Raw genomic sequence first — 12,500 nt, forward strand, 5'->3', positions numbered from 1 at the left:
GATTCCCATGGCCTTGGAGGAGATGCCGGTGTCGGGGTGGACCTGCTTCAGGACTTTGTACACGTAGATGGCGTAACTCTCCTTCCTGGACTTTCTGCGCTTCTTGCCGCCCTTCCCTGCGGTCTTGGTGACGGCTTTCTTGGAGCCCTTCTTGGGCGCTGACTTTGCTGGCTCGGGCATGATGATGTCTCGTTGCTTCTCAGAAACGAATGAGGGGGTGAAGGGCGCTTACCCGTCTTATGAAGAGGAAGCTAAGCAAAGTCAGCGGCCGTAGACACTCCCCTGCTTGCTTGCTCCCTCCCTCCCTCCCTCCCTCCCTCCCTCCCTCCCTCCCTCCCTCCCTCCTCTCTATAGCCTATGCTCTGTGACCGATGGGGAATTGTGTGTTTCAAAAGGGGGGCTTTAATAGGTGTCCAAATGGCACGATTGTTGTGCCAAATAATGCTGGTGATAGAATTGCCCACTTTGGCACCGTCAGACATAGGGCTCCCATTTTGGACTGTGTGTGTGTGTGTGTGCGCGCTGTCCCCCTCTTTTCGAGCCACGTCTACCGACTCGTGGTGGCTTTATGTTGTCCAAATTCCACTATTGCTTGACCCAAAATAATAACGTTCTTACACTTTGCCACTGTCAGATATAGGCCTCCCTCTGTGCGCTAAAAGTGGACGGGACATTAGAATCCTCTAATTAATACTCCCTGTCCACTCGAAGTGGCTCATACTTTCTTACTAAATTGCATACTAAACATTTGTTGTTATATATAACACTACATGGAATGGGCCCATTTTAAGCGGATGTGGGTGGCTCTTAAAAGAGCCTTTGGGTTCGAGTCGGGGTGTTGAGGTTCCGAAGAGAGTGGGTTTAACCGCCGAAACCGTACAGGGTGCGTCCCTGACGTTTCAGAGCGTAGACCACGTCCATGGCGGTAACGGTCTTCCTCTTGGCGTGCTCGGTGTAGGTGACTGCGTCACGGATCACGTTCTCCAGGAACACCTTCAGGACACCGCGGGTCTCCTCGTAGATCAGACCGGAAATACGCTTCACGCCGCCGCGGCGAGCCAGACGGCGGATAGCGGGTTTGGTGATTCCCTGGATGTTATCGCGGAGAACTTTGCGGTGACGCTTGGCGCCTCCTTTTCCGAGTCCCTTGCCGCCTTTGCCTCTTCCGGACATGGTGTGTTCGCTAGTTGAGTTCAAGTGAATGAATGATTTCAGCGCCGGTGCGCGGTGCGCTATTATCTGCGTTTGGTCGACCTGATTGAGGCCGGCGGCACAGAAAGCGCGCCTCTGTTATATGTTCGGAGGCGTTGCAAAGGGGAGGGCGCTCGTTCTAGGGGACTAGGGAGGAGCGATTTCAAAGATGACGTGAAAGCAACTAACGTGCGCGGGAAACATACTCAAATACTGATATAGGCTATGTGGAACACAAGGCCAAACTGTGACAACTGGGAGATCAGCTAGTACACTGTGTCCCTCTCCTCATATTGTTGTTGTTGTTGTTGTTGTTGTTGTTGTTGTTGCACCTGATTCTACTCATTGAGGACTTGGTAATTTAGGTGACAGGTTGTTCAATCAGCTGTGGCTGTCCAGGCCTACAAGAAAAATGGGTCCTGTTGGGGGTAGCCTACTCTACCGCTGGAGTTGGGAAACACTGAAATGGAAGGGGGACACGCAGTGAGCAAAACTCCTAACCACATAAAAACACAGACACTTGAGATCATTAAGAGCTATAAGGAGTCCATCAACTACCTGGTCAGTCAAGTCATATAGGGGGGGATTTCATGGCCACCTGCTGGAGCAGAAGTCATGTTTGCCAACACTGGCCTTAAAATCATTAAATTTAGGAGCTATAAGGAGTCCATCAACTAACTGGTCAGTCAAGTCATATAGGGAGGGATGTCATGGCCACCTGCTGGAGCACAAGTAATGTTTGCCAACACTGGCCTTAAAATCATTAGGAGCTATAAGGAATAAATCAACTCATCATTCAAGTCATATAGGGAGGGATCTTAGCACCACCTGCTGGATCAGAAGTACCCTTCACCGTAGGCACAAGAGAGCCATCATCTCTCAACCGGTGCAATTTCCATAAGTATGTGGTAATAAAACAAACAACGACAGCTCCTCATATAGGCAGTGGTTTCACACATTTTTCTCCAAGATGTTCAAACGTTCATAGATGACCAGCAGGGTCAAATAATAAGCACAGTGGTTGTAGAGGTTGCAACAGGTCAGTCAGTACATCAGGAGTAAATGTCACTTGTTGTTAGTGTTGTAGTTCCTATTTCTACGGTGTTGCCTACCTGCAGCAATCATGATTTACCTGCAGTGTTGATTGCAATTACGTAATTTGTCAACTCATAATAACAGATGTTTTGCAAACCGTTGATGTTTAAATAAATGGATTCCCGGTGTCCGGATACCTTTTCTCTTAAGGGATGTGATTGAGTGAATCCAAAGTAAGTTGGTCTAAATACATAATAGGATGAATCATTCAGGTAAAATAACACAATGTCTATTTGAGTCGAATCAACGTAATATAATCCTTTTTACGTCTCTATCATCTTTACTCAATGTATTGGACCACATCAACTCAACTTACTCAAGCTTATCTACTCATAAAAACAAGCAAAAAGATCTACTCAACAATATGACGTGTGCTTTTGTTGACTGTAATAGCTTGAGTACATTCCACAAAGTCATTTTTTACAGTGTATCTAAAGACACGTTTGTTGTGGTGATGCACTTTTTCTTTGACGTTGAACTTGCATTGAACAGACAAATCCATTTCGTTACAACCCTTTTGTAGTATGACTTAGGAATATTTGTTGATGATCCTAATGTCTATGCGTGAATAGTGATTGGTTGTTGGTGAAATATTGCTGAGAACCCATCATTTCCTGGCCTTTTTTCACTATTGAGCTATTTTGAAACATTTGTTTTGCTATTGGATTCATAATGGTGACCTGGGACAAGTAATTAGTGAAACCAGAGTTCAGCAGTTGCCATTAAAGCGATCGAACCAAGTCATCCTAATAGGCTAGTATTAGCCTAAAGCAGGGTTTCCCAAACTCGGGCCACATTTTGGGAGTTTTTGCCCTAGCACTACACAGCTGATTCAAATAATCAACTCATCATCATCAAGCTGGGAGTATTAGAATCAGTTGTGGAGTGCTAGGGCAAAACGCAAAACGCGCACCCCTTGTGGACCCCAGGACCGCGTTTGGGAAACGCTGGCCTAAAGAGCAAATGCTGAAAGGGACTCACCATGAGGTGCAGTACCCACATTTAACCACAAGATGGCCTCCGTGCTCCATTGTAAAGTTTGGGCCTCTGCATGAGTCTCTCAGCAGCACTGCAACATGGGACTTTCAAAGTAAGTTGGCATGCAATGTTTTTTCTGGACTGCATGCAAGGCTATTATTACACACAACTAATAGTGTCAATTATTCATCTGAACACAATTCTTGTTACTATTCGGCCTATATTATCACTCGTTTCTTTTTCCCCTCCTTTGTAAAGCATTTTACTGTGTTACTATATAGTTCAAAGGAAGTGGATGATGCCAGATGGTTGTGTATATACACACACACAAACATTGAAGCTAGACTTCAGGCAACTAAAAAGGTGCAATACGTAGCTTTTAGACGTGTTAGTGAACAACATACATGGTGGCTAATGTAGAGGTGCGTGTATACATGGAACAATTGTGCCTTTTTGATGGAAATATGGAGGTGGCTCTTAAAAGAGCCTTTGGGGGATATTCGAGTTCAGGTCATCCTCATTTATGCGCGCTCTCCGCGAATACGGCGGGCCAGCTGGATGTCCTTGGGCATGATGGTCACCCGCTTGGCGTGGATGGCGCACAGGTTGGTGTCCTCGAACAGGCCGACCAGGTAAGCCTCGCTAGCCTCCTGTAGGGCCATCACGGCGGAGCTCTGGAAGCGCAGGTCGGTCTTGAAGTCCTGGGCGATTTCTCGCACCAGGCGCTGGAAGGGCAGCTTGCGGATGAGTAGCTCAGTGGACTTCTGGTAACGACGGATCTCTCTCAGAGCCACGGTGCCGGGCCTGTAACGGTGAGGCTTCTTCACACCGCCGGTGGCCGGGGCACTCTTGCGAGCAGCCTTAGTGGCGAGCTGCTTCCTGGGGGCTTTGCCACCGGTGGATTTGCGAGCGGTTTGCTTGGTTCTGGCCATGGCGCTGCTCTGACAGTCGGGAGTATAGCCTCGAAATGCCTATGTGAAGTTTATAAAGCCGGCAGTGGCGCCTGCTGATTGGACACCATCTCCCCACCACCCCGATTGGCCCGTTTCGCAGGCCTCCTCCGTTGGCCATTGGACGGGAGGCCCGGCCTCTCCAAAACTCAAACTCCCGGTGCGCGCGCAATAGGACGCCGCCGGCCCTTTACGCGCAATAATAGTCGCCAAAGTCAAGAGTGACAGCTTATAGGCACGTATCATCTAATGCTAGCCTGCTATGGCAAATGAGGCCAAGTAGGTGTTGTTGTTCATGCAAGGCCTCATGTGGGCACAGAATGTCGAAATAGTTGTGTATACACCCACTCAATGTATTGCGGTCATAGAAAGGTACTTTGCGCTTTTGGAGAGCTAGGTGGTTGGCTCTTAAAAGAGCCTTTGGGGGTTGAGTAGTCAAGTTGAAGTCGCAGTAGCGAATTTACTTGGCTTTGACTGCCTTCTCGGTCTTCTTGGGGAGTAGGACTGCCTGGATGTTGGGCAGCACACCACCCTGAGCGATGGTCACACCGCCGAGCAGTTTGTTCAGCTCCTCGTCGTTACGGACGGCCAGTTGCAGGTGACGGGGGATGATACGAGTCTTCTTGTTGTCACGGGCAGCGTTGCCGGCCAACTCCAGGATCTCAGCAGTCAGGTACTCGAGTACGGCGGCCAGGTAGACTGGTGCGCCAGCGCCCACACGCTCGGCGTAGTTGCCTTTGCGCAGCAGCCTGTGCACACGGCCCACGGGGAACTGGAGGCCAGCACGGGATGAACGGGTCTTTGCCTTCGCCCTGGCCTTGCCTCCGGTTTTGCCTCTTCCGCTCATATTGGTAGCTTGAGAAAGTCACAGAAAGTCGATTAGTTACCGGAGTGTAACTCCAGTTCTATGAGTGGAGCGGAGCCCCATAGGGGAGCTATGCTCCTAGTGGTTTACCCTCTGCCCTAAGGCAGACGCAGCCTGAAACAAAATTATGCACACACCTACAGCCAATAGGAGTACAGGTGTCCCTATATAAGGAACCCCGTTCCCTCAATCTGCCTCCCGAGATATTATCTTCAGCGAGACTAGAGAGGGTCGGTAGGGCCTTAAGTCCTATGGGGCTCCGCTCCACTCATAGAACTGGAGTTACACTCCGGTAACTAATCGTTCTATATCGTGGAGCTCCGCCCCATAGGGGAGCTATGCTCCTAGTGGTTTAAGGCGGAGCGAACGCTCCAAAATGTACCCCCTGCCGAGCCTAACACTTCCCATTAAAAAATGAAAAGGTCAAGCCCAGCAATGGCTGCAACCAATTCCCGCAGTACTGCGACTAAAAACCCAAAAGGGCGTCACAATATACCGCGTCATCGGTTATAGACCCGCCCCATCTAGCTCAATGACAATGTCAATGGCTGTTGGGCAAATCAATAGAATAGACGCCGTGCTAATCTGACTAGCAGATAGCCGTGCCTCAATATTCTATGGAGCAAAATATATCAGTCATACTAACTGAACCTCAGATAGATGACCTCACATTCTGTCCACTCAGTACATGTTTCTATATGCTGACACTGTCAGCCAGGAGACATGCCACAGAATATGCTCTTCATCCAAAGCGGACCTGATATAGATCAGTCTATCATCCTGCTTCTCCCTCCTCTACCTCAAGATTCTCCTTCAGCTATGCTGAGTGCAATCGAGATTGGAGTTTAAAAGGCTTATTCCTGACATAAGTCTTCCTAACCAGAGCGGACCTGATTGGAACCTGTCCAAGGTCCTGCTCTGTCCTCTTTTTCTAGCTCAAGAACGCCTTTCAGCTCTGCTGAAATTCGATCGAACCCAAGAGTTAGAAAACATGTCCATAATATGTTACTTCTAATAAAAGCGGACTTATGAACCTATTCACAATCCTGCTTTCTTTCTCTATTCTGCTCAAGATCCCCCTTCAGCCACGCTGAGTACAGACCGAGCCAAAGAGTTAGAAGACATATCCAACAGATAGAAACGGATAAAAGGAGACGGTGTCGACCATGACGCCGCTCTACAAATATCCTCTACCTCTGTTCCTCTGAAAAGAGCAGTAGAAGCTGCTACTCCACGAGTGGAGTGTGCTCTAATACCCTGAGGCGGTTGTTGCCCCGCCGCCTCGTACGCCGTCTCAATGCCTTCACAAAGCCAATGAGACAAACGCTGTTTTGAAAGTGGTCTACCCAATGCAGCCGCACCGTGACACACAAACAGCTGAGGCGATGACCTAACCGCCTCTGTGCGCCTAACGTAACACGCCAAAGCGCGTACTGGGCACAGACAGTGAAGCTTTTCCTCACTCCTCTCCCCATGGGGAGGGGGATGAAAAGCCCACAATTCCACGATCTGCGATCTATATGCACTGTTAATAACCTTTGGCACAAATGCCGGGTTAGGACGTAACACCGCTCTGCTCAGATCGCCATTAATGGCTAGGCAGTCGGGTCTCGTCGACAGTGCACACAAATCGCTGACTCGTTTAGCAGTAGTCAAGGCGAGCAACAGCGCCGTCTTGATAGACAGCATCTTGAGGGGTATTTGATTCAATGGCTCGAACGGCGACTTACATAGCGCTTCGAGAACCAATGCCAAATCCCACTTGGGCAGCGTAGCTCTAGGCCTTGGCCTAAGCCGTCGCGTTCCCAATAGGAAACGTTTCACTAACGGATGAGTGAACACACTTTTTCCGTTAAACCCTTCATGACCAGCTGAAATTGCCGCTGCAAACACTCGAATAGTGGAGGGCGATTTCTGCCTATCAAACATAGACTGTAGGAATGAGAGCACACTCTCTACCTGACAGCTCATGGGGTCCACGTCCTGTGTATCACACCATCGTGAGAAAACATTCCATCTGCTGGTATACAGCTTACAAGTGGAACCGGCTCTTGCGCCCTGTATTGTTCTGATCACTGCATCAGACAACCCACGGCGCTTTAACCTGTCCCATTCAGGAACCAAGCCTTCAGTGGTTGGCCGATTATGGGCCATTGCCCTATCGAGCCTCCCGCCTGAATCAACGCGTCTCGTCGATGTGGAATTGGCCAGGGTGGCGCAATCAACATCTGACTCATCTCTGCAAACCACGGAGCCCCCGGGCGATCGGGCGCTATCAGTATCACTGACAGCTCCTCTGACCTCACCCTGGCTAGCAGTGGGAGAATGCAAGACAGCGGAGGGAATGCATACAGGAGAACTCTCGGCCACGGGTAGTGCGCGAATGCGTCTCTTCCCAATGGCGGTTCGTCCTGGTTCCTCAGAGAGAACCATAGGGGACACTGCGCGTTCACACGTGACGCGAACAGGTCCACCTCGGCTCTCCCGAATTGTTCCCAAATCTGTAGAACAATGTCCGGGTGCAGACACCACTCGTCGTCTCGAGGACCCCCTCTTGACATGATGTCTGCCCCTACGTTCAAGTAGCCCGGAATGTGTGCTGCTCTCAACGAGCGAAGGTGCTTGTGAGCCCACAGCCACAATTCCACTGCCGCCCGATGAAGGGCAGGAGACCTGACCCCTCCCTGGCGGTTTATGTGAGCCACTGTGGTTCGGTTGTCTGACCAGACCAGCACATCGCGACCCCGAAGGGTAGACGCGAAGTGGGTCAAGACCAGTCGCACCGTTTCCAACTCTAGGAGGTTGATGTGACGACCTGATTGAGGCCATGCACCTCCTATCGCTTGAGACTGACATGTCCCTCCCCATCCAGTCAGAGAGGCATCTGTAAACACTGGAATGTAGGATGACACCTTGCCCATCGGGACTCCGTGCGTGAGAACGCACGGGTTCCGCCAATAGTCCAGGTCTGCTCTTAGCGAGAGAGGAACCACCACCAACCGATGACGTTGACGCACTGGGTCTAGTCTTAGTTGGGCGAACCACCGCTGTGCTTTGCGCATATGCAGAAGCCCTAGCGGGACCACAGAGTGGGCTGCCGACATGAGACCCAAAAGTGACATGATCGATAGCGCCGTTACTGTGTGATTCGGACGACACTTCCTCAGGGCTAGCAACAATGCTGCCCTTCGAGGGTCCGAAATTCGCGCCCTCATCATAACAGTGTCTAGCTGTAGTCCCAGGTAGACAATCTGATGACTGGGCCAAGGTGCGCTCTTTTTCCAATTCACAGCAAACCCCAGACGCGTGAGATGAATCACTGTCTGTGTCGTGTGTGTGAACGCCAGCTCTGCTGACGGGGCGAGAATCAACAGGTCGTCTAGGTAGGCTAATAGCCTTATCCCTTGACGACGCAGCGGTTCCAATGCCGCCTCCACACATTTGGAAAACGTCCGAGGTGCCAGGGCGTACCCAAACGGCATCCTCGTGAACTCGTACGCCACCCCTTGAAAGGCGAACCGCAGAAACTTTCTGTGACGCGATTGTATCGGCACATGAAAGTACGCGTCCTTTAGGTCTATGCTTGTACAAAAATCTCCCTTCTGAACACATTCCAGTAGGCGTTTTGTCGTCAGCATTCGGAAGGGCCGTTTGGTTATGCTCTCGTTGAGAATGCGTAAATCCAAAATCAGCCTCACTCCCCCCGTCTTTTTTGGCACTAGGAAATAGGGCGAGTATAGCCCCTTGTTCCTTTGCTCTCGGGGAACTACTGTGACCGCCTCCTTCGCCAAAAGTTCCGTAATCTCTGATCTCAGAGCGGCTACTTTGTCTGGCGTTTTCATCACCGTTTCCACCACTCCCCTGAACGGGGGTGGGGTCCGATGGAATTGGAGGGCATAACCCTTCTCTAACGTCTGTTCTAGCCAGCGTGAGAGGGTACAGCTTCGACGCCACTGCCAGCAATGCAGAGAAAGCGGGTGCGCACGAAGCTGTGGTGCGTCCAGTAGGAAGGACCTGTATTCCTCTATGGCCCTCGCCGCCGCTATTCCCCAGCACTGGGTTGGTGGAATAGCCCAAGGCGGGCCCCCTTTGAAAGGGAGAGGACACATCAGCTCGTTCTGGGAGAGTCGGGGGCTTTGATACGTTGGTTACGACCGTAACTCCAGTAATCTTGCCCTCCGTGAACGCAGCACGGGTCTGAACTGCACTGTCTGAGGTACTGGCCTGAGACAGAGCGCTCTTCCCGGAAAGCGATTGCGTCATCATGTCATTGTCTGACTGAGACTGCCGCTTAGCATGAGACTTATCCTTTACAGAACTCAACAGAATCTGAAAGGTGTGATCTCTGACTGATACCACACGGTGGTGCCACAATGCCTCTTTACTGGTCTTAAGCGGCTGTTCAACGACACACTCAATGTGTGGTGAGCTGCGCTCAGAGCCATGGGCATTGATACGTTCAGAATAAGCCGGAGGCGTCCATACCTTGGTTATACCTGTAACCCTGGTATTCCCGCTCTCCGTGAACGTCGCACGGGTCTGATCTGCGCTGACTGAGGCATTAGCCTGCAGCAAGGCGTCATTCCCGGTTAGCGGCTGCGTCTTCATGTCACATTGGGACAGAGACAGCTGTCTGCTGAATGTGAGGTATCCTGAGATAAGCCAAGACGGTGTCTTGGTATCTTTCCTCCCTTCACCTCCTGTGTGCGTTCAGCTCTGCACCTCTGGTGGGCTGAACTACGCTCAGTGTGGTGAGTATTAGCGCGTTCAGAAAGAAGTGGGGGCGCCGATACACTGGGAAACTTCGTCACCGTGGTAATCGGGCCCTCCGTGAACGCAGCATGGGTCTGAATCGCACTAACCGAGACCTTAGTCTGCGATAGTGCGCCATCCCCAACTAGCGGCTGCGTCATCATGTCTCCTGACTGAGACTGCAGCCTGCTATGAGAGGCACTCACTACAGTACTCCTTGGAGTCTGTAATGTGAGGTCTCTTTGAGATAAACCAAGACGGCGTCTAGGTATTATTCCTCCTTTCACCTCCTGTGTGCGTTCAGCTCTGCACCTCTGGTGGGCTGAACTACACTCAGTGTGGTGAGCCTGGGCGCGTTCAGGAAAAGGTGGGGGCGCCGATACACTGGGCACCTTCGTGACCGTGGTAATCGGGCCCTTCTTGAACGCAGCATGGGTCTGGGTCGTACTAACAGAGACCTTAGTCTGTGATAGTGCGCCACCCCCAATGTGGTTATTATCAGCGCGTTCTGAGAGAAACGGGGGCGCCGATACGTGGTTACGCCCGTAACCGTAGTAATCAGGCCCTCCGTGAACGCAGCACGGGTCTGAACTGCACTGACTGAGGCGTTAGCCTGAGACAGAGCGCCGTCCCGGATAGCGGTCGCGTCATCATGCCATTATCTGGCTGAGACTGCAGCCTGCTATGTGAGACACTCACTACGGCACTCCTAGGAGTCTGTAAAGTGAGGTCCTATAAGGTACACTTAATACCTTTTATATACCTGCCTTATGTGTGCATTCAGCAACGCACCATGGTGGGCTGAGCTGCACTCATAGTGGTAAGAGAGAGAGCGAGAGTGAGGAAGGTCGAACGCTCTCGGATGTATTATGGAAAAGGGGCTCTTTCTTGACAGTGTCAAGTAGAGCCAACTCTTTATTACACACATCAACAAAAAACATTCTCCTCCATACACTCAACGGTAGAGTGGGGGGGGGACAGTGGGCTCGGTCACAGCAGGCGCTGTGCCGTCTTCCGTTCTCTCCCCCTCGCCTGTCATAAACGGCGTCTCTTCTGGCCGGCCCTTCGGGTGATGCCAGGATGACGCTTTAATGACCTCTCTCGCCGGCACCTCTGGCGCTGCAGGGGGGGGCGAGGCCCGCTCCCTTGCTGCTGGAGGCCGCCGTCTGACGCCAAGCTGTAGCGAGAGTAACGGCCGCCCTTCCTCATATCCACTTCCGGGTTGGAGGGAATGGGGGGCAGCTTAATCTCCCGCTGTTTAGCAGCCCACTCAATGAGACCTGAGAATTCAGGCACAGAGAGGCTGTGGCGTCATCATCCAGGGATGTAATGACCACACAATTTCCCGAAGGAAAAGGGGGGTTAAACATCTGGGTCAGTGTAATGAATTGTTCCAATAGAATATTCATTTCTTCCCCAATAGCCCTGTCATCTCCTGAGTCAGTGCCCTCAGATGATGCCTCAGCTGAGACTAACACTGATAGCACATCCTCAAGAGGAATATCCTCCCTAAAAATGCCCAATGCTGCTTCCACTCCTTCAAAAAAGGAGGGCGCAGCTGGCGCATAGTGGGGGATTGATGAAGCTGTCCCTGGCGTGCTGTGCCTCTCAACCCACGAAACAATGTCGGGGGGGGTCGACAGCCGCCAAGGGGAACAGCGACATTGAGCTCTGAAAAGAGCTTTTGTTAAATGCTTACCTTAGGATAAGCTTGGTGTGCTCATTGTAGGAAGACGTTGATGGCTGGATATCAACGACGAGATCTTCCTGAGTCTTCTATGGCTTCTTCAATTCTAGTCCAGTCGCTGAAGATAATGGGAGGCAGATTGAGGGAACGGGGTTCCTTATATAGGGACACCTGTACTCCTATTGGCTGTAGGTGTGTGCATAATTTTGTTTCAGGCTGCGTCTGCCTTAGGGCAGAGGGTAAACCACTAGGAGCATAGCTCCCCTATGGGGCGGAGCTCCACGATATAGAACTGAATGAGCCGCTCGCCACTTCGAGAGCCGTACATATACCTCGCCACAAGAGGCAACGATTGGCCACCGGGCCGGTGTGGCCTTATCCAATTGGAGCGAGGGACAGACAGATGGACAGACAGACAGCCCTAAGCCGGTTCCCACCCACAGGCAGCGAGTGAGAGGCTACTTTGTTTCCCTCCGACTTTGTTACTTTGTGTCATTTCGCGTGAGCGCCAAAATGTCCGAAATGACATCCACACATTATTTCTCTCCAAATGGGAAACAAACAGCTGGTGAGGGTGCACTCTTGAGTTTGAAATCGAAGCCACTATAGTATTGTTATTGTTATTACATGGCACTTGTAACACATCACAGCAGCCTGCCTCTGAACGGGAATAGCCCAGTGGCTCATATATAAAAATGGCTGTTGAGGGTGCACTCGTGAGTTTCAATTCGAAGCCACTATAGTATTGTTATTGTTATTACATGGCACTTGTAACACATCACAGCAGCCTGCCTCTGAACGGGAATAGCCCAGTGGCTCATATATAAAAATGGCTGGTGAGGGTGCACTCGTGAGGTCGAATTTCTGAGCCATTTTGGCCCTCTATTATATGCCTCTCCCTTCGCACACACCCAGAGTGGGACAATGTTGTGTGCGTAAAAGTAGCCTAGTGTGCGTAATTTCTTTTCCACGACAGGTAGTA

The 12,500-nt window shown here is 51.0% G+C and overlaps 1 protein-coding gene across 1 annotated transcript; it reads right to left on the minus strand.

The window, feature by feature from the left end:
* Positions 1–4,674: 4,674 nt before the first annotated feature.
* On the minus strand, positions 4,675–5,061 carry LOC311124765 (histone H2A; the record flags this gene model as incomplete). Its single annotated transcript, XM_084198866.1, has 1 exon — positions 4,675–5,061. One exon carries the CDS (start codon positions 5,059–5,061, stop codon positions 4,675–4,677), a length of 387 nt encoding a protein of 128 aa, XP_084054992.1.
* Between the last annotated feature and the right edge of the window lie 7,439 nt (positions 5,062–12,500).

The sequence above is a fragment of the Coregonus lavaretus genome (genome assembly GCF_964263955.1).
Source record: "Coregonus lavaretus genome assembly, contig: HAP1_SCAFFOLD_497, whole genome shotgun sequence".
NCBI lineage: Eukaryota > Metazoa > Chordata > Actinopteri > Salmoniformes > Salmonidae > Coregonus > Coregonus lavaretus.